This window comes from Nerophis lumbriciformis, linkage group LG05 (assembly GCF_033978685.3).
Source record: "Nerophis lumbriciformis linkage group LG05, RoL_Nlum_v2.1, whole genome shotgun sequence".
NCBI lineage: Eukaryota > Metazoa > Chordata > Actinopteri > Syngnathiformes > Syngnathidae > Nerophis > Nerophis lumbriciformis.
In genome coordinates, this window is record NC_084552.2 from 59,457,833 (window position 1) to 59,480,635 (window position 22,803).

General features: G+C 40.1%; 1 protein-coding gene across 1 annotated transcript in view; it reads right to left on the bottom strand.

Annotated features, from left to right (window-relative positions):
- kdm5a (lysine demethylase 5A) overlaps nucleotides 1-22,803 on the bottom strand; it is a 41,593-nt gene that overhangs the window by 9,922 nt on the left and 8,868 nt on the right. The window contains exons 3-26 of the mRNA XM_061959805.2: nucleotides 20,387-20,509; nucleotides 17,862-18,032; nucleotides 15,800-15,979; nucleotides 15,645-15,723; nucleotides 15,304-15,395; nucleotides 15,073-15,231; nucleotides 14,882-15,001; nucleotides 14,647-14,805; nucleotides 12,874-13,055; nucleotides 12,635-12,797; nucleotides 11,739-11,858; nucleotides 11,465-11,659; nucleotides 11,221-11,402; nucleotides 11,032-11,156; nucleotides 8,835-8,985; nucleotides 8,624-8,744; nucleotides 6,811-6,987; nucleotides 6,557-6,735; nucleotides 6,346-6,484; nucleotides 6,093-6,272; nucleotides 2,061-2,621; nucleotides 868-1,026; nucleotides 662-790; nucleotides 437-584 (exon numbers count right to left, since the gene is read on the bottom strand). Coding sequence (XP_061815789.2) covers nucleotides 437-584; nucleotides 662-790; nucleotides 868-1,026; nucleotides 2,061-2,621; nucleotides 6,093-6,272; nucleotides 6,346-6,484; nucleotides 6,557-6,735; nucleotides 6,811-6,987; nucleotides 8,624-8,744; nucleotides 8,835-8,985; nucleotides 11,032-11,156; nucleotides 11,221-11,402; nucleotides 11,465-11,659; nucleotides 11,739-11,858; nucleotides 12,635-12,797; nucleotides 12,874-13,055; nucleotides 14,647-14,805; nucleotides 14,882-15,001; nucleotides 15,073-15,231; nucleotides 15,304-15,395; nucleotides 15,645-15,723; nucleotides 15,800-15,979; nucleotides 17,862-18,032; nucleotides 20,387-20,509 — 3,994 coding nt within the window. The remainder of the gene's footprint in view (nucleotides 1-436; nucleotides 585-661; nucleotides 791-867; nucleotides 1,027-2,060; nucleotides 2,622-6,092; nucleotides 6,273-6,345; nucleotides 6,485-6,556; nucleotides 6,736-6,810; nucleotides 6,988-8,623; nucleotides 8,745-8,834; nucleotides 8,986-11,031; nucleotides 11,157-11,220; nucleotides 11,403-11,464; nucleotides 11,660-11,738; nucleotides 11,859-12,634; nucleotides 12,798-12,873; nucleotides 13,056-14,646; nucleotides 14,806-14,881; nucleotides 15,002-15,072; nucleotides 15,232-15,303; nucleotides 15,396-15,644; nucleotides 15,724-15,799; nucleotides 15,980-17,861; nucleotides 18,033-20,386; nucleotides 20,510-22,803) is intronic.

The window sequence follows — 22,803 nt, forward strand, 5'->3', positions numbered from 1 at the left end:
TGTGAAGGCTAGAAGTTTGCATTTGTTTTTTCTGGCGCACTTAACACTGCTCTGCGTGGGAGACGAATACTGTATGTAAACAAAATAATAATAACAGTTTTAGTCAGATTCATACGTTGCATGATTGCAACGTAGTATAGTAGCTTGGCTGCACGAGCCGAAACAAATATTTGCCAACAAAGTTGCAATGGCTTCTCTTTCTGTTTGTAGTTTCATGTTACACGGAGAATCGGGTGATAATATCATGTTAGTAAGTCGCTTACTTGCTTTTGTTACTTTTCTTGTTGTTGGCAGCTAATGTTAGCATCGTCAGCACACCGCTGCTGCTGCTCCATGCACAAGACTACAATTGGTGATAATCAATGCTATGCCTTGTGAATTGATATTGCTAAAAATTAAAAGATATAAATCAATTATTTAACCCAGCCCTACTCACTTTGCACAACGGACTTGGAGGCTGACGAGTAGGCGTGTTCGGCGCAGAAAGAGGGTGTAACTGTCGGCCACATGTGACTAACCACCTCCTCGGACTTGACGGGGATCTCATCATCACAAAAAAGGTAGGGCTTGACTTCTCCTGGGTCCTGGTAGGAAGGAGACATGAGGAAGATTTAGGGGTCGAAGCCAAGCCCTCGCTTATTCCAGAAGCTCTACACCTCACCTTCATGTCGTATCCATATGTCTCCCTGATGTCCTCATCCGAGTCGGTCTCCTCGTCATCGTAGTCCACAGACTGGCGAGGTGATGTGGCTCTGCTAAAGCCAGACTGCTGGAAGGTCTGAATGTGCCCCTGGGCAAAGAAAATAAACACATAGATCCCCAGAAATCATCTGTAATGAAAGATCTGCCGCATTAATATGCTCGTACCTGCAGGTCAGGATTGGCGGCTGCTTTCTGCAGCTCGGCATTGATGATCTTCTCCGTCTTCTCCCGGGCAGCTTGCTCCACCATGCGTTGGCTTAGTACGGACAGCTTGGCCAGAGCGGACGACAGTTCATCAGTAGCTAGAGCTTGACGTGCTCGGTCCTGGTTGTAAGTAAGTAGATATAAGGGTTACAATACAATTCAAACAGGATATATTGTAAAAACAGAACAAATCTATAAGTTTCGACACAGAGTAGGAACGATTCGATTCTGTTAAGATTTATTGACGAAGACATTCGGGTTTTTCACCTTCGATATGATACTGACATTGAAGCCTTCTGTATTGGCCGATACCGATATTGATCCTATACTGAAATTATTTTGTAGTGTAGAATGTTTGATCAAGTGAAATTACTCAAACAGAGAACAACGGTAGGTATGAGAAACACTAACCTATTTATAATTAACCGCCTGGAGTAAACTTATGCTGTCTAAATTGAATTAGTTCTTAGGCGACACCTAAGGGCCACAATAATTTGTTAATTTAGCTTATGATGCAGTAAGGTAAATTATGCTAATATTTTTTTAATATACACTTCTGCCTTGGAGACTTTGTATTTGTAAGAAATATGTAACTAAAATTATTTGTTTATGTTGGCAAATGTGGTATTTTGAACTGCAGTATTCTTAAATTAAGGACATTTATTAAGTATGTCAAGCTTGTGTGTGCTGTTATGTGCTTAGCTGTTGTGTAGCTGCTAGCCTATAGCCTTACCATGTTTAATGTCTTCACTAAAAATAGGAAAAGACAAAGCTTGTGTGCCTTTTAGAGGACATTTAGCTGTTGAGTGTTGCACAAGTAGGACTTGTTGTATTTGAGTCTCGTATCAGAGAGTTGGGGTGTTGTTTTTTTGCTGATATCGGACTATATCCGATATTAGCGGATTGGGACACCCTTAGTAGACAATCTTTTTTACATACTGTACATACACACATTCATACTTACAAGCGTTGTTTTGAAGACAAACTGTGGTTGCTACTCTTGCGCAATGCCTGCTCCAGTCTTCTACACCCGTTTAATCTAAGGATTCTGCTATTAATGCAGCCGAATCGCTCGCTTGTCAAACCGGATATCCAGTGGTGTTGCTTTATCTATTATAACCCTAACTTGTACTGTTGTAATTTTGAATCCATACCTGCCAGCTCATGGCCCTCTCAGTCAAACACTGAAGGGCCTCTCCTTCTGGAAGACGCACCGGAAGCTTCTGCAGCGACACCAGCAAAGACAGGATGGTCTCTAACCTGGGCCGTCTCGACCTCTGACACAGCGGGCACAGAAATTTAGAGTCCTTGCTATTGCTTTGCCAACCAACGCCTATCTTCTTCTGCGACCCCGTCTTAGGCAGAGGCACGCACACGCCGTGGAACCAGTCTTTGCAGAGCTCGCACTGCAGCATGAATCCGCTTGCAGTCTTGCGACACAAGCAGAACTTGACTTCCTCGATGCGGTCTGCCATGGCCATCTTGGCCAGGTTGGCGGCGCGGAGGGAATGGATGGCCTCCATCTCTTTTTGCTCCTTTGCTTTAAAGGCGGCGACCACGACGGAAGGGTCTCGCACCTCCTCTCGGCTCTCATCCAGTTCACTCAAGGCGTCGGGATCGAAGCCTCCTCTCTCCTTCTCCATGAGCTCCCTGACTCGCTTCCGCTTGCTCTTGCTGTTCCCGTAGACGCCGACGTCCACACGAGGACTGAGGACCTGAGAGGACAATATCAATTATTACACATGTAATGTTTGCACCACTCGATGGTAAGGATGGGTACACACATCAGAGTTGACCAAAGTGCGGCACGGGGCTAATTTTTTAACGGCCCGCGGCACATTCTAAAAATGCTATATTGAAAAAAGCCCCGAAAAAACATACAGAGGGGAATAAAAGAGCAAACAGGTGTAAAAGTTGAATATCATAGTAAAACGTTTAAATGTTGACGCTCACATCACAAAGCTGACATGCAAGCTATTTCTTTTTCCTAAAAAAAAACTTCTGTAAATTCCGGACTACAAGGTGCTACTTCTTTTTCTACGCTTTAAACCCTGCGGCTTATTAAACAGTGTGGCTAATTTATGGATTTTTCTTCGCTGACAGTCAAATAGTTTAAAAAAATCATAGCAAAGACACTGAATAGATGTGCTATTGTTTGTGCAAAGGTGCCATCTTTTGGATGAGCTCGCTCACTGTGGTTTGCATCGCCCTTCATTTTAGACTGAGCTTTGAACCGGAAATAGAAGTGCTGTTCTATCTGCTAGTCATCCATAGTGTTTTTACTTGTATGGATTCTTCATTCATCACCCTAAGCAATGTTTGTAAGTTTTACAATACAACAAACAATTCTTACTTATTTGTGATGTCTGTTAGAGTGTTTTCATGGATATTTGTATGTGCTATTGTAATGTAATCAAGCTAGCGTCGTTAGCTTTAGCTAATATGCTAACACATTTATGATGTTTACGAGTGTCTTTATTACTATTATTAACTTACAATGGCATTATTTTTCATTATTTTCCATTTGGTTAATTTAAATATTTTCAATTTTGTTAATTTACCAAACGGTTACCGTGGACTTATTGAGTATGTTTAGCTGAATGGAGAGTTAAATTCTGCAGTTAGTGTGTCAATGAGGTCTGTTTTGTTTGATCAGCTGTTTTACTGCCGTGTTACAGACACTGTTTGGAAACAATTAAGGTACCCGGTATGTAAATATACATTTTCAAAATATTTCTGTGTGAATTACTCATTTCACAACGTATCTTATAGTCCGGTATGGCTAATATATGGAAAACTATTTTTTCCTTTTAAAAATTAGCGGCTCCGGCTTACCGTATTTTTCGGACTATAAATCGCTCCGGAGTATATGTCGCACCCCCGGCCAAACTATGAAAAAAACTGCGATTTATAATCTGAAAAATACGGTATATACACCGGTGAACTCTATAGTCCGGAAAATACTGCATACCCATATTCTGGTTTTGAAAATAAAAAACATAAATCCACATCCTTTGATTTTCCAGTGTGCGGCTCTTACTGGAAACATTATTACATATTTACAGACACAAGTACCATTCGGTGCTTCTGAAACGGTGCTGGTGCTTAAAGGGTAATAAAAAATGTAAAACATGAAAAATTTGCCATTTCACATCACATGACAACCTCTGAGGAAGGCAACAGTTGTAGCCGAAACCGTCAGGTACGGAAGTAAACACACAGGTCTGGCTATAAGAATTAGAAATTGCATATAAAAATGTTGTTGAAAAATAATGCATTTTCATTTTTAAGGATTTTGTGACTTGAGAGTTACGTAGGATTTTACCTATAATTAGGATACTTTCAAAATGTAAATAAAATGTTAAGTAATAAATCCAATAATATGGAATACAAAACAAAGCATATTGTCAAATTATCACAGCAAAACCAGAACAATTACAGAACAGTGAATGTGCAAAAACAAGCTTATGTAAGCTATTTTACTGTGACCCTTATTTTTTCAGATAGGATTTCATGTATGGCAGCTCCCGCCATCAGTGTGTCAATGTGTGTGTGAATGGGTGAATGTGGAAATACTGTCAAAGCGCTTTAAGTACCTTGAAGGTAGAAAAGCGCTATACAAGTATAACCCAATTTAGCATACAGGCCTTTAATTGTGAAGGCCAGAAGTGTACTGTTGGTCTTTGGGGTTCTTCACCATCGCTGTGTTTTGAAAAGAGCCGAGACGAGGCTGTGTTCAGATAAAAAGTCGAGTTCCTGCCTGCCGTCCATTTTTCACATCAAGTTTGCTTTTTCATCTGCTTGATAGTTTTTCTGTTGTTTTCCTGTGTTTAGTGTTTCTTCTTGGCTAGCGCGCTTATTTTTGTTCCACTTCCTGTATTGGTTATGTTATGTTTTTGCATGACTCCAGCATTGTTTCAGAGCGCTGTTTTCCACACATGCTCTTGATTAGGAATCACGTGAATCACCCGCCTCTGATCACTAATCGAAAGGGTTTATCAGTCAGTGTCGCCTTCCTCGCGACATCGGTTCATTTGTCTATTGTGACTACGGTATTTTCCGGTTTGGTGGTAGCAGGGGTGTATAATCTAGCAACGGAAGAGTCAGGGCTGCATGGGATTCTGGGTGTTTGTTCTGTTGTGTTTATGTTGTGTTAAGGTGCAGATGTTCTCCCGAAATGTGTTTGTCATTCTTGTTTGGTTTTGGTTCAAAGTGTGGCGCATTATTAGTAAGAGTGTTAAAGTTGTTTTATATGACCACCGTCAGTGTAACCTGTGTGGCTGTTGAACAAGTATGCCTTGCTGTCACGTATGTGTTCAAGCAAAAGATGTATATTGTTTAACAAGTGTTGGGCTGGCACTCTGTTAATACAGATTGTAGAGGGCGTCATATGTTGTACCATCATGGCATGCCCTTATTATAGCCGTAAGGGTGAAAATCGGTGAATATTAATCCCGGGAGTTTTCTGCGAGAGGCATTGAAATCCGGAAGTTTCACGGGAAAATTGGGGGGTTCAGCAAGTAAGCTGCTGAGCCGCATCAGAGTGATCAAAGAGCCGCATGCGGCTCCGGAGCCGCGGGTTGCCGACCCCTGTCATAGACCCACGAGCTGCGAAATGTAGCTCTCCTATCAGCTAAACAAACTCAATAACTTCACGGTGACATTTTGGTGAATTTACTGAGGATTTTTTTTAAACTGAAACAATACAAAAATAATGCCATTGTAAGTTAATAATACTTGCACCGACACTCGTAAATGTGTTATCATATGAGCTAATGCTAACGACGCGAGCTTCATTACATTATGATAGCACATACAAATATGTGTGAAAACACTCCTACAGGCATAGCACGATTCAGTAAGTAAATATTATTTTAGTTATATTGTAAAACTTACAAACGTTGCTTGGAGTGATGAATAAAGAATACATACGAGTAGAAACGCTTTGGAATATTGAAAGACGGAAAGGCACTTGTACTTTCGGTAAAAAGCTCTAAAAAGAAGGGCACCGTATCACCTGTATTAAGCAAAGTCATCCAAAAATGGCACCATAGCACAAACAATAACACAACTCTTCAGTGTCTTCTGGGGTTTTTTGCATTATGAAAAAAGTAGCGGCCGGGTTCTATCGTGCACGCACAACTTTCAGTACCCCATCCCTACTCAATGGCAGGTCCCTGTCTCACCTGGAGTAGCGTGTATGTTGAGTTCTTCTTGAGGAACGTACGTGCTGTCCTCTCCCTCCAGGCTCGCGCTGAAGCCACCTGAGATTCCACCTGGGCCAGCGGGTCAAGTCGGACTGGGATGGAGCGTCCCCGTGCCAGTAGGCTTTCCAGTTGCTCCAGGTAGGCGTAGCTGCCACCACTCTGTGTATGGACAAATGGCTTCTTTACACGTGCAAATTCATTATTCTGGCATTAACGAGAATGTAGTCTATACCTGAATAGCCTCCACCTTGGCTGTCCATTCTTTGGCTTTCTGCAGGGCCTCTCGTAGAGCCAAGATATTAGGTAGGTATGCTGGAATGTTCCTGGCCTCCAGCACGATACTCTCTAAGGTCACGATGCCGTGTCGAGGCCTTGTTCAATAAAGACAAGAGAGGAATGACTTTAAAAGCTACACTTGTGTGTATTTGAAAGCCTAGTGATACCTGGCCTGCAAGCAAGCACGAGCCTTGTCCTCCCATCTCTCTGAGACTGTCAAGATCTCCTGCAGCTCAGTCATCGCCTTCTCCACAGCGTGATGGGGCGCCAGGCCCACCCCGGAATCAATCAGCTTCTTCATGAGCTCCAGGGTGACGCGATGAGGCTCCGTCAGGGTGATGCGGACCTGGTGTGTGACACGGATGTTACGCGCAGCCTTTAGGACAACCTAAGTACCGGTAATGGGTAATTAGAGGCAAACCTCATCAAGCCAACGAGCCTGCTGGAGCTCCTGTTTGAGCCGGGGTAGCTCAGGTAGCTCCACATCAAGGCCACTGCCGAGGTCCAATAGGGCCTGGAGCTTGGAGGAGTCGGGCAGCTCGTCCACAAGCGCCACCTGAGCTCGCTCATGGAAGTCCTCCACATTCTCCAGCAACTCCTGTGAAGATATAATACAGTGATACATCAACGTTTCTCATACATTCATTTAATTGTGGCAGCCTGCTCTCTATATACAAGTTGGGATTGTAACTCTTCTTTTTAACACACCTCTTACGCACATACCACAGCTGACTTCTGCTGACCATGCATCTGTTCATCAATATTGGGTTATATCAGACGTACAATGATGTGTACATTATCTTTAAAAATCACGGAACCCTGAAAACAGCATGCTTTCTTTTTTATTCAATCGCATATGCAAGTGATATTGTTAAAAAGAATATTTCCCAACCTTTGAGCAAAATGGAAGGCCTTAGAAGCAACTAGCTTTGGCCTTGGTTTTGCAAAAAAAAGATAAAAACAATGATATCATCTTACCCTTTTACTTTTCCAAACAAACACGCACATATTATTTCCTCGAGTTTTAATGGTGTTAGGATGTACAATGTGCGGCGAGTGAATGTGGACAAGAATGTATGTGTGCTTAACACATACGCCAAGTTAACTTTTGGTTTCAATCTCCGCCAAGGAACAAAAGCCTATATTGAGAGCAACCATTTTAGAGAAGGCTCCGGCCTTTAGACAAACTGGTCTCCAGCGCTGGTAATGCTATTGCTTGTACTTACTCCTTTTTTGTAGAATAAATTGTTAATCTTCAATTCTAGTCCCATCTCTTTATTTACACAACCTTAGAATAACTCTTCCCTGTAAAAGGGAGGGTTCCAATAATATGTAAGAGGCACGCTCACGTCTACTGCTGCATGAAATTTAACTGTCACACGAATGTCAATAACTTTATTTTCTGTTGTTAAATCAGGTTTAAAAACATGAGATAACGTCATACATTTTTAAAGACACAAACTAAAAAAATCAGTTTTACACATCCACACACGAACAAAGATTTTTGAATCACGGCAAATTACACGATGATGATTAGCCCCCCCAACTCATGCCACAGATACCATCTTGTGGGAAACACTGTATAAGTTCATTTTCTGTCAGTCCGTGTTGCCAAATTAGTTTATGTATTCATGTTTATGGCCGCCCTTTTAGACAGTTAAATAGTTGGGCATGCGCAACATAACCGGCGTAAACAATATACCGGTACAAGCAAAAAAAAATTTTTTTTTTTTTTTTTAGATTTTAATATACGAAAAAGTAGCATTTCATCTTACAGATATGTGAATAATTTAAAAGGACTATTTAAATGTTTGCCAAACTAAATTCCAATATTCAGGGAGGGCAGGACAATATATGTAAAATATACCAGGGATGCACAAAGTCTGTGTTACATTATAACAATAAAATAAAGAAAAACAATATGATAATAAAAACGATATAATGTAACAGTGTTGATACCTATATGTACTAATAATACAGATTTATTTTAAAATTAGTTAAATTTTTAACCTTTTTCAAAAATACATGTGTCATAGCTAGCAATGCAAATTATGTAATGATGTCACATTAACACGCCCCCACCACGTCCTGGTCACACCTCCACCGCCACAAATAATATTGCCAATCTGCGGGAAACACTGTATAACTGTATCAATAAATATACTACATGGTTGGGAACATTCTTAAATCTGAATTGATGCTTTGATTTATCATGGAAGTTAGGAGGGCTTGACCTTGACTTGTCGGGCCTGGCTGATGATGCAGGGCAGCCTGTAAAGCTGCTCCACAAAAGCCTTCAGCTCGTCCACAGTCAGCTTGCTGCGGGTCCGGCTGTTCTCAGAACGCAGGCGGCTACTGTGAAGTCAAGTAAAAACAAGTCACTTTGTGTTTGCCAAGTATCCTACATGGTCTGTAAATTGCTTGTGTACATGGACGTCAGCCTACCTGTGTCTCTGTTTGCGACTGAGCAGCAGCTGGGCTACAGAAGAGCACGTCTCGGCCTCTTTCACCATCTCCCTCAGGCGGCGCAATAAAGAATTCTCAGGGTACTTCCTGTCCTCGGCATCCTCCAGCAAAACTTTAAGCTCAATTAGATCTATGTGTGAAAAAAAGGGACATAAACACATATACAAACAAGTTAAAAGAGTCATGTTATGCAAAACCCACTTTTATTGCCTGGTGGTACCCGTTTTTGTGTATTTGGGGTCCCTATGAGTACAGAAAATTAAAATTTTAACTATTGTAAACTAACTGTTTGAGATTTGCCATGACTTATGACATATGCCAACTTGTTACATAAGCGGATATCTCCATACACAGAAAATCTTTTCCTAGTTTCTTTTGAGTTTGCCATATTTAAAATTAATATTTTAGTAATATCTTGTCGTAACATTTTCGTCTAAGTAACAGTTCTCTTCTGATTTGTGTTGCAATGCTTCTATAGGGTATTTTTTGACCCAAGATAAAGACACTGTTATGGCCCTGATACATTCCTGGAGTCTGGTGGGGATATCTCTAACCCCCCACACCTTCTTAGAGCATGAGAAAAAGACTGCTGTGGTGTTGGAAGAGCACTAATTTATATTGTATTTGTCTTTTGGTCAATTTATTACTCTTTAAATGTTTGTTTTTTGTGATTAATACTGCTTTACCCAATGTTTAATCAAAACATTTCTGTTTTAGCTAGTATCCCAATCAGATATACGGTAGTCTGTTTGCTCATCCTCCTCCCTCTTCTTTCCCCACTTCCCAAAAGCAATGTAAGGATCTGAAAGTTTTCATTGTCTTCCTTCTTCTTCGCATCCTTATTTCTGTCAGCAGCGTAAAACGTTCTCCTTTGTAAACTGATGTTCTTTAAGATCTCGAAAAAACACTTAAAAGAACTTAGCTTTCTCTGGACATTTCTTTATTGAATAGGAAAAAATCCTAAACACCCCTAAAGCTAAAATGCTCTGTTATTGGTTATGTATCAACCAGCACAGCTCTCTACACATCCAGCCAGTTATGAAAAAGTAAGAAGTGCCTGTTTTACTTTTGTGCTTCGGGACAATGTACCAACTCGGACATGAAGCACAGAGACCGGCTTTATTGCCCAAGGGAATATAAAGAAGGATAGTACCTGCTTGTCAATGGTATATTCTTACGTTTATTATGTCATTTTTAATACTTTTTATTTATTTTATTTTTTCTAAACCTTGCATGCCAGTGTGTTTTTCTATTCTTGTAAACTACTGTAAATGTAATTTTTCTGGGAGATGAATATAGTATCTATGTTAACTCCAGAGACATTTAATACAATTTATAGCGACGATGGATACCATGCAACGGTAAGTCTAAACTCAGTAGATATATGACGATTATCTGATACGGTAATTAGCATCCTTGGGACCATTGCTATTATAAGCAAATAGCAAGTAGGATGTTGACAAATGTAGTTACAGTGTTAGGGTTTAGCATACATTTTTAGCGTTTTGTATTACATTTTAACAGTCTTGTTTGTCTGTACTGGGCTATGTAACTCCTACTACATTACTCAGTGTCTGGCCGCACACTAGGAGGTGGGAAAATGATCAATTCTAAATGAACAATTTATGTGATGATGGCCAAATGTCCAACTATGGATTATTTCTGTATGTTAAATAAAGTAATACAGACTGTTCTAAAAGGTGCCATAATGCTAATGATCTTTGAACAATAGTTCTAGGTTTGGTTCTGACTAACCATGGGGAAAACATTACCTAACATTCTTTTAACGTTATGTGATAGCTGTGTTAGAGATCATAATATCCATACAATCCGGCCACCGGCCGGCAATACTTTCAGCGATAAATATGAATGAATAGCGAGACAAAACATGCCTTGGAGCTGCAAGTTTATGGCAACTGGAGCCAACGTGTCTGAGCATTTTGTGGTTTTAAAATGCACAAAAATTAAATCAAGGATGCCTGCGCACCAAATAGGGACTTTTATTTATTTTTGCAATTAGCAGGTGGCTTGAAGATGGGTCTGCAGAGCTAAATAGATGCACAATTTAGACCAAAGCCCCACCATATTATGTAGGCCACAAGGATGTAGGTAAAATATAAGCTAAAAATTGTCATATGACCCCTTTAAGGTAACAGTGTAGCAGTCAGGTACACACCTTTCTTGTTCTTCTGGTCTGCTGACAAGGCCTCACTGACCCTCTTTGCCCACGTGTCATATGACTGTGCACGATTCTTCACACCATACATCATGGCCGGAAAGTCGTCCAGATCATAGCGATACCTGAAAACAGAATATAAAGATATGAAGTGGACGTTCGCAGGCTGTTAGACAAATAAGACCTGACCTGAGGCACTTGTTGCTCAGAGGGCAGTCACAGAGATCTGCTGCATGATGGAGACAAACCAGGCGGTCTGGACTACAGGAGCAAGTCAGCGCAGACAGGAAGCAGGTGGTCTTGCACTTGTGGCACTGGCGTTCATCATCAGGCACCAACTCAAAAACCTCCTGCTCGGTGGACAGCACACCCTGCGGGCAGAATGGACACCATTGTAACTAGGAAGATACAAAACATCAAACAAATAACTTACCATTTCTTGTACCGCCTTCCTGAGCTTTGTCTCCTCCTCCAGCATCTCCCCCATCTCTTTGACGACAGCAGCGGCGAGCTCCACATCGAGGCTCTCCGGGTCGGCTGCCATCTTGCACAGCAGCTCATCGTGGGAGAAGACGCAGTAGCGTCGCAGGCGCCGGTAGTGGGCCACGCACTGCCGGCCCATTGGGAGCTGCGGTACAAGAAAAAAACATGCGTGACGACTGTGGGGGAATTAATTTCTCTTAATGGAGCAAGAATTTCTGTCTAACCCAATCAGCCGTGCAGAAGTTAACAGCTTCTGCAAAATTGTAGCCCTGGTTGAAGCCACTGTGGTACGCTCTTGGGAAGGTCACCACAAACTCCCCTGCACACTGATTGGTCCTGTACACCTGAAGGAAAGGACATCCAAACATGTCATTCAGAAGCAGTATATTCATGAATGAATAACGGTCTGCACAGCACATTGTAAAAATAAAATTACAAACAAAAAGTGGAATTAAAGAAGTGTAATGCAAAGAGAAAAAGTTAAAATGTTGACACTGACAACACAAAGCTGTCATACAGGCTGTTTTCCTTAAAACTGTCGTTAATTTTTTTTTTTTTTTAAATTAAATTATTGACCTTTTCAAGACTTACCGGTAAATTAAATCATACATTCAATTTTGAAATTTGTTTTGGGAACATATTGCATGTTTTGGGGTTTTGCCATATGAAAACAAAGGGCATAAAAGGAAAAATAATAACTTTCAATCTAAAAGTTGATCAAGTGATTCAAGCATTGAAAGTAAAAAACAAAAATTATATATGAAAATTCAACCAGAAGCTTGTGGTTGGCTACCAAAAGCACCTTATTGCAGTGAAATTTGCCAAGGGACATGTAACCAAATATTAACATTGCTGTATGTATACTTTTGACCCAGCAGATTTGGTCACATTTTCAGTAGACCCATAATAAATTCATAAAAGAACCAAACTTCATGAATGTTTTTTTGCTACAAACAAGTATGTGCTCCAATCACTCTATCACAATAAAATAAGAGTTGTAGAAAGTATTGAAAACTCAAGACAGCCATTACATTATGTTCTTTACAGGTGCATGTAAACTTTTGATCGCGACTGTATATATACACAAAGTTACATACAGGCAATATCCAAAGTTACATACAGGCACGCCATGCTCCATGAGGATGTTGGGGTTCATAATGGTGACAAGCTGATGAAGGAGGTCAGGCTGGGATTCAAACAGCTCCGGTGCCAACTTTTTCATAACCGCTTCCAGCTGCTCTGCTGCGGACGCCGGCACGCCGTACCAGGTCTTTGGCTCGCCCCTAAAAATCAAATAAGGGACCTCAATAGGTGCTTTCACGACACACAAATGTTATACTTCGCATCGCATGGCCTCACCAGTGGAGGAAATTAATTGAGTAACTCCAGTGGTCCTCAATGTGCCAACAGAAGGAGGAGAAACACATGCCCACGTAGAGCCAGGGCACCTTCATTCCTGAGATGTCCACATTGATGTGAGTGAGGACGGACTGCTCCAGCACAGGCATGTTGTTTAGATTCCACCCAGAGTTGGCATACTCCTAAACAGGAGACATCAAATATGTGGGTTGGGTTAAAAAAAGCCATTTGAACACTGTTGAGTCGGAATAGGAATCTTTGGGCACTAGACGATTCGATTCTAAATTGATTACAGTGGAACCTTGATTTACGAACCGCTCTATTTGTGAACTTTTCAGTTTATAAACTTTTAGTTCCAACCAAATGTGCCTCTGTGTATGAACGCTTCATTAATTCGTTTCACGCCTGCAGTAAAAAAAGCAGGGCTCAACATTGTTGCGAAGGCAGAGCCCTCCATTTCACTTGCTGCACAGTACACTACCAGTCACTTCTCAGTGCTTCAGCGTGTGTGCCCCTTTTCTGTGTTTTATAGCCTTTTGACAAGTTTTGTCTATTTGGCTAACTCAATATGAGTCCCAAAATCTCAACAAACCATCGTAAAAAAGGGGGAATCGCTGTGGAGTAAAAAAAAACCAAAAAACCGTTTGCGTGAGTACATTAATGGCGCTAGCAAGTATGTAAGAATCGACCAAGCAAGCTTCATACAACAGCAAGTTTTAATTTAAAAATAATAAACTTTTTTCGAAAAATATGCCAGAGCAGACTTACTTCACAGGGAGAAGAAAACACTACCTCTCGTTCAAGTGCACACATTATTGACCCTCGCTCTTCCTCCTTTCACTGTAAGCTGCTTTCGCTTTAGCGCCACAGTCAATGTTAAAGTGTGGATTTAACTTTTTTAAATGTTTATTATTGTCGCAATATGGTTGTTCAATTTAAGTTTTTTTGTCATTTCTGGTCGTTTGTGAGGGCGCCAAGAAGACTTCTGCGCGCGTGTTGCCAGAGCAGCACATACAAAGGACAGCAGCTTGTCGTCGTCGTTTTGGGATAGGACTTTATTGTCATTGCACAAGTACAACGAAACTATGGTTTTGGCTTGTTAATTAAGAGATAATTAAATCATTATCCTCTTATGTTTGTTTGATATACAGTGCTGTATATCAATGTATCTTGTGTTAAAAGCTTACAAACCTTAACTAAAATATGGACCTTTGGCGGGGCTATAACCCATTATTCATATTGAATTTTTTTCTAATGGAGAAATTTGCTTCATTATACAAACTTTTCAATTTACAAACCCAGTTCAAGAACCAGATATCCAGGTTCCACTGCATTTACATGTATTGATAACTGTCCTCTAAAAATATGAATATAAAATATAAATCAATTAATCTTACTCCTCAGAAACTGCAAATATAAAATTATTGCTGTCAAGTTGCAACTTATAAAAAGTTAAAGTTAAAGTACCAATGATTGTCACACACACACTAGGTGTGGCGAAATGATTCTCTGCATTTGACCCATCACCCTTGATCACCCCCTGGGAGGTGAGGGGAGCAGTGGGCAGCAGCGGTGGCCGCGCCCGGGAATCATTTTTGGTGATTTAACCCCCAATTCCAACCCTTGATACTGAGTGCCAAGCAGGGAGGTAATGGGTCCCATTTTTATAGTCTTTGGTATGACTCGGCCGGGGTTTGAACCCACAACCTACCGATCTCAGGGCGGACACTCTAACCACTAGGCCACTGAGTAGGTTATGTGAAGTGGTCCCACCTCTTCATCCCCCAGCAGTCTCCTCTTGCCGTCCCTGACCGGGAAACCGCTGCCCATGTCCTTGGAGCTGATGTCAGCTCCATACTCCACGATCACGTCCTCCTCAATGCTGCTCACCAGTCGCCAAAACTCTTTCTCTACCAGCTCAGTTGGGACCATCTGTGGGCACAAAGCACAGCTTCTCTGTAGTGATGTGTGCTCTACAGAGACTATGACAGTTCAATATTTTACATACATGAACTGGCATGTTGAAATAGTCTGATTTGAACTGGTCGGCCATCTCTCCGAAGCTCTGGAGGGAGTATTCCCTCACGGCTTGCTCGAAGCCAAACGCCTCTCTTGGCTTACTGCACTCCTGCAAAAAAAAGCTGACTCAAAAAACAAATAATACACATACAGTTGTACCTTTTGAAGAAATGTCTTTACCTCTGCGACACACTTGGGGCAGCGCCAGTCACCCTTGGGCACATCCTGCAAAGGCGGGATCAGGCAGAAGGTGTGGTAGCTGTCGTCGCAGCCGTCGCACAGCAGAAGGCGTTCCTCCTCGTCCCCCCGTCCACACATCAGGCAGAAGTAGAGGTCAATCTGTGTGGTTGTGTTACAAAGTTACAACAGCGTAAGGCAACCTTTTGTAGCGAAAATGTGTTTGCCACTCACAAAGTTGACCTCCAGCGTCTCCTTGCGTGGTCTCATTTTGATGGCAAAGGCTTGAGCTTTGAGGTGACGATGCTTCTTGTTGTAGCCGTCGTCTAAATTAATATAAAGGTTGCATGTGTGCCAAGGCTGGTGCTTGAGCAGTGGTTTTTACTATCTACTTCACCAATTATTATTTTTTCTTAAACTAAAAACTGGTATCATATATGTATATACAAGGAATCTACTGACGTACTTATGTTGTAAAAAAGCAAATAAAAATACAAAAAAGCTGATACTGATTTATGTAAAAACGACAAATATTAGTGGCGATAATCTGTCGATCTCTAATTTAAATGTCCTACCTGCTGACACAATCTCCAAATCCACCATCTTGGGGCTTGTGCCAAATAGTTTGAGGCCTTTTGGCTCCTTGTTTTCCCTCTAAAGCGAGACAACAACATAAGTGAGGATGCTCTTGTTAAAAGAAAAAAAAACCTAAAGAGAAGCACAAAGTTACCTCTGATTTAAGGCGCCTTGAGCGCCTCTCAGGCAAAAGACGCTCTTTGGTCTGGGTGCCATCAACCTCCCCATCTTTGTCCTCTTCTTCCTCTTGATCGTCCTCCTCGATCGCCTCCTCGCCCACTCCCTCATCTACTTCATCGCCGTCGTCTCCCTCATCATAAAGACGCTGGATTCCCTAATTAGAGAACATTTATAAATAACAGCCCCTCCAGGATTTACTTGGTTTTGTTGTGATAAAATTCAAAATGTTTCAGCAAATGGTTTGAGGCTTTTCTTTCAATAACATCACATCAGCCTGTGATTTTATGAATTTGTTATCAATGTTTTGAATGTTCTATGTAAACTTAACCCCCAGAAGCACAAGATTTCAGCAATTTGTGCAAAAATTGGAAAACAAATATCGATGTTTCACAGTTTTACTAATTTAAAAAAATAACATTTTACTGAAACCTTCACTCGCTGCATCTTGTTGAAATAAAATCAAACAAAAACCGTGAAAATGTAGGAAAAAAACAAAAATAAGTAATGTAATGAGAAGAAACTGACATTTTGATACTAATAACTAATAATAAAATGCATTGCCGCCTATAACACAATTATGTATAGCATCAGTTTTTAGCATTTGTTTTTAACAAAATAAAAAAATATACAGTAAGTCATAATGGTGCTGCATGTTTTAACTTTTTAATATGCAGCCCTTGGTTGGAAAAGTTTGAACACCCCTGCTTAGAAGAATAAAGAGTACCTATTGCAGTTACTAATTTCTCTACAGAAACAAACAAACATAGCTTTACTATGTAAAGCGCTTTGAGTCACTACAGAAAAGCGCTATAAAGATATAATTCACTTCACATAGTGTTGCCTGGGAACAAATTTGATTAGCAAAAATCACAATAACGTGCGGGGGAGTTGCATGAATTTAAAGGGAACCTATGATGACTTTAATCTTTTCTGACCTATAAATATTATTACAACGTTGGATACTTGTGTCTAACAATGCCAAAGCATTAAAGGTTCATGCATTTTGGTGTGAGCTTGCACACAGTTTTGGAAGTCTCTGTTTTTCTGCGTTTTGCAGTTTGGCTTCGTCATGATGTCTAAATGAGGTGTATGTTCTTATTTAGACATTAAAGCAAGCTCTCAGCCAGAGGGAAAGTATTATATTTATCTAATCTAATCGTGTCATGCGCATAATAACACAGAAACGAGACATGCATTGACATAAATGATGCTAAAACAACTTCTTCTTTTTTTTAAATGTACTCTTTGATTGGAGAGTACGCATAATAATAATAATAATAATAGATTAGATTTATATAGCGCTTTTCTAGACACTCAAAGCGCTTCACAGAGAAGTGAGAACCCATTATTCATTCACACCTCGTGGTGGTAAGCTACTTTTGTAGCCACAGCTGCCCTGGGGTAGACTGACGGAAACGTGGCTGCCAGTTTGTGCCTACGGCCCCTCCGACCACCACCTATCATTCATCATTCAATCACCGGTGTGAGCGGCACCGGGGGCAAGGGTGAAGTGTCCTGCCCAAGGACACAACGGCAGCGATTTGGATGTCAAGAGACAGGGAGCGAACCTGCAACCCTCAGGTTTCTGGCACGGCCGCTCTACCCACTACGCCATGCCGCCCCAAGTGTACCTAATGTGACTTGGTGAATCTATATGTTCTTGAAGTATATTTTCTAATGTGTCTAAGGAAAAAAAACATCAGTGCCGACTTCAAGATCTAATATTTAAATTTTGTACATATACATCAATTATGATACTTTTGGAACGGGTGAAGCGTGGTTTCATTTACAATCTGGAAAAACCTCCACAATTGGACATCTTGCAGACACTCAAAGAAAGGGTTATACAAGTGACTGTGGAGCAAAATCTACACCAAAGCATACATATCCACATACAAAACAAGTGTTTCAAATGTATATTAAAATCATTATAGGTCCCCTTAAAAAAGTTGCCTAGATAGCAACGTTGCAAATTCCTAGAGGGTCTGTAATAAGATTGAAAGAAGAAGTAAATAACGCTATTAAAACGCACTCACAGTCAGACTGGCTCCCGATTGGAAGAGCTCATAGGGGTAAAGTATCCTCTCGTAGTGGGAGCGCAGCAATGAACCAGTCCCTTTACCAGCTGGGAAGCCCATTCGGCTGCTCACTTTGGACCACCTCTTCTCTTTACACACTGTCTCAAAGCCTCCTTCGGATGACACAACCTGAGGACAATGATAAATGTACCACGCTTAACAAAGTCACATTAAGAAGCATCATATATTTACTTGCACAATTCAGCACCGAAAAGGTTTAGTCCAATCCTCCTCAATAGGTAAATTGTTATTCCGTCACTATGTTGTGTCACTGTGTTACTCAAGACGTCCCTGCTGCTTAAACTTTTAGTTTAAATTTTGTTTTTGTAGCCGGTCGCATATCAACACTTAACCGGCTTTTGGAGCACAGTCTGCACGAAAATGGTGTGTTTAAATTTAGTTGGTAAAAGAAAAATGGACTGCGAAAATTGGCAATTCCAAGAAAGTTGGAAATTGTTATGAACATGTCAAATTTAAAACGGCATTATGAGACAAAGCACAAGAATTTTTAAGAGACATTTCCACAACATTCAGAGGTGAAAAAACAACAACATTAAATGCACTGAAATCGGCACATATCAAGCTGCAGTAGGATTATTTTAATTGTTTGATTGTTTTTTCATTAAGGACCACATTGCAGTATGGCTGCCCCTTAAAGGGCCAATTGTAACAGTAAATATTAGGGGTGCACAAAAAAATCTATCCACATCCGAATTGCAATTTTTATTCACCTCGATTCTAAATCGATTCATAATGAAAAAATAAAAATTCTTAAAATACATTTTTAAAAAGACTTGTCATATCAATGCAACAAGAAAGAGATTTTCTAATCTCATTTGAAACATTTTCATTATAATTATCATACCAAATAACACATAGCGAGAACCAGTTTCAATCAAGAATTGATTTTGAATCAAACTGTCATCCCAGGAATCGGATCAAATCGTTAGTTGTCGAAAGATTCACACCCCTGTTAATATATATGACTATAAAGTAGGGATATATCACTCGTATACATACTATTTCGGTTTCAAAGTCTTCTCAACAATACTGTGACGTGTGACGATATCAAACAAAAGGGTAGTTTTCTTCTGGTGTTTTAGTGTTGGCCGAGTCTGTAAATAAACTACATCTCCAAGAATCCTCTGCGCAGCAGATTTAATGTTTTTTTGGACATTAAATCTGTCCATAACTAGTTGAGTTATATTGCTAACAAACACACAAACAAGCCCAAGCCAAAACATGACCTCTTTGGTGGAGGTAAGAAAATCTGCGTTCTACAAAGCGAAGCGCTCCGCTTTTGTTTCGAGTGTTTTCAAAGCAACACAGAGCCAGCTGGCCACGGTGCACCACACGGCGGGAAATAACCGCCGCAAAAAAAGCTCAACGCGGGAAATAAAAGTAAATTAAAAAGCTTCTTAATACATCCTCGACCCATCCATCTATATTTCAACTGCTTGTCTGTCGATGTCGTGGGGGGAGGGGGGGGGGGGGGCTGGAGCATATTCCAGCTGCACTCGGGTGGAAGGCAGAGCTGGACAAGTCACCACCTCAAGCAGTCACACAGAAAATATATTTGAAGCCAGCAAAGCCAAACACATAGAAAATATAATTGAAGCCAGCAATGCCAAACAGTTTGTGAGGTATTTATGAATTGTTTACTTTTCTGAGAAACATAATTTTCCTAACTAATATAAAAAATTACCACTGTAGAGGACACTGCTTGCCATTTTGTAAAAGTTGAAAGACAATAAACTGTGCATTATTGTTTTATACTTGTTACACTTACATTGTCACTTAAAGGATACCAACTGTATGTTATTCTATTTAATACCTGCTTGAAACAGTAGATGTTCCTGCACAATTATATGCACTTACAAATAAATACATATAAAATATGATTAGAACATTTTAGCATTATTTTTGTGTTCAAGCCTAAACATTCCTGCCACTTCATTTTACACACTATGCCATTTTTACCAAGCTTTTTGGGACATATACCGCAATAACATCGCACCATGGCCTTAATACCGTGAGATTTTAAATCGTTACATCCCTAATATAAAAGGTATAATCGCCTCATGAGATTATACTACAATTGCCTATGCATGTACCATCTTTGTTCCCTAACAAATTAATGGCTAATGAAATTATAAGTCAAGCTGTGATATATGTGTGAATATTTTGTTACATGATCAGATAACATTGAAGTTTAGAAGTTATGCAATTACATACAGTACATTTTTTTCCGTCACAATTCAAAGCACAAAAACATTAAACAAAAAAGATAAAAGTGCCTTATTGACGCAATTAATTTCCAGGTTTTTGCGGGCCACATGAAATGCAGTGGCCTTTAGTTTAACACCTGTGTTTTAAACAAGTACCTTCCTCACTCAATGTGTTCCATCACTTTACTCCACATACTGGTGTGCTGAAGGTTTCCCATTGCATCTGGCGGCACTTGACAAAGACCCCAGTCTTACCTTGCTGAGTTGATAAAGGTCCAGAACCTTCCTCTCCACGTGCGGAAAACGAATCTTGGACCCCTGCAGCTCCCAGAACTTTGCGATTTGATCCAGAAAATTGAGCTTCACTCGAGTGAGTGCCTAGAGAGAGAATAAAAACCATATCAAACTGGGGTAGTATTGTAATGACATTATCCTTAGACAGTAGGTACAGGTCGACTGCAATGTTTCCCATACATGTGTTTATTTGTGGAATTTGACACTTGTGCATCTGTTCAGCTTTGCTCATAAACCACATTATAATGGGGCTGTGAATATATTTGCCATTACAGTGAATGGCGATATGCATCATAACTCTGCTTCTTAACACACCAGTCATATGTACCGTAACAGGAGGGACAAGTTTTTCCAACTTAGTTGCTACATTGAGCAAGTAATCAGACCGCTCCAGATACTCTTTTTCAAAAAAAGCAACTACTGACAAATCTCGTGAAAAGCACGTTTCGCTCTTCTCAACGAGCAGATAGTGTTGCTGAGGCCATAACTAGGGTTGCAAAATTCCGGGAATATTCAAAGTTGGAAACGTTCCATGGGAATTAACGGGAATATTTGGGAATTAACGAGAATTCATGGGAATTCATGGGAAATTCATGGGAATAAACATTGTATGCAACATGCTAGATCTTGCAGAATGATTATTAGCTAAAACAACCTGATTTAATGCAAATTCAGTAGAATTTCAACCCTTCGCTGTGCATTCCTCCATCACACGTGCAGTGCATTCTTCTATCACATGCACAGATAATTCCCAGCATGCTACACACTACAGCAGGGCTATTGAGGCCACACTAGTATTTGAGCCCAAGGACTTCATCCAGTCAGGTAAGTTTTGATGATATAAGTGGGGTAAATATATTTGATCTATGGTATTTAAGTTTAATAGAGGTGTATTGCTTGTTACTGTATGACTGTAGGCTACTCCAGCAGACTTCCACTCAAGCTAGCTAGCTAGCTGTTCCTGTACTTGTTAAATGATTTTGGGGCCAATATCTCTAGCTAGCTAGGTTTATGTACCACCACCAGTCTCATAATGAACCGAAAATATTCATCCGTTGGCCGTGATGCTAATTTTCTCTATGTTAAATCCCATTCATTTATGTTAACAATGTTAGCAATCCGAATTTGCCTTTTTTGTGATCAGAAAAGTTCAACTAGCAAATACTAAATCAAAACGTGTAGTTTCCACTGCCTTCTATTCTGCTAGCCATTCTGTTGTCATACAAGAATGTAGGTTATAGTTTGATTTAGCGTGCAGATTGAGTGTTCATTTATTAATCTAGCCTATTTATAATAATTTGTACATCAGTAAAATATTTTTAAAGACTACTCCAATTGTTTAGCTGACTATTTATATCTGTGTGTGGCATTGCATTAGTGTTTTACAAGAATAAATAAATACAAACAGAATAATGCCACGTATACCAACTGATGTGTGGAGACATTTCACCCCAAACAATGTAGGCGGAAAGGCTGTGTACATTTGCAAATACTGTGCAAAGAGCTACGTCAAAAATGCCATAAAGATGAAGCAGTATATAGACAAGTGCCCATTAATAAACAATTATTGTAATTCCCCATTAATTCCCATATATTCCCATTAATTCCCATGGACGGTGTCCAACTTTGAATAATCAAAAAATAGTCAATATTTCCAAACTTCCCGCCACCTGAACAGTTTTTTCCCCTCGGCCATCGGGCACATGCACAATAACTCCTAACAGTAGCTCCTTTGAATTCCTTCTAAGTCTATAACAAGATCTGATAGCTCAGTTACAGCTCTTGTTATTACCAAATCTGTGTTATATGTGTTTTATGTTGCACGATTGCACCAAGAAAAATTCCTAGTTTGTGAACCCGTTCTCAAACAATGGCAATAAAACTATTTTGATTCTGATTAACTTCCCGTGGTAAATTTCCGGAAAGTTTCCGCAAATTTACCGGAAATTTCCCACCCCTTTGCAACCCTAGCCCTAACCTATTTAAAAGCACTCACTGGCGGCTCCATCTTTCTTGTGTAATTTTTTTTTTTAAACGGAAAAAAAGAAGCGACTTAAGAAAGTTAATTTGTAGTTGTGATCATATTTGTTTTTCTTGTCGTGTTTTTGTCTCTTTCCAACAGCGTTTATTACTATTACATGCAAATACATTACGGACAATTATGCAAACTCAACAATGACGAAATTGCCATGTCAAATGGCGAAAAGTAATCAGTAATGTGCATATGGTATAGCCAATGTAAATTAGCATCAAGCTAGCTAGCTCAAACCGTCACACAGAAAATATATTTGAAGCCAGCAAAGCCAAACAGTTTATGAGGTGTTTACGGTATCAAAAGTTATATTGTTATGAGACTTTTCTGAGAAACAACATTTTTC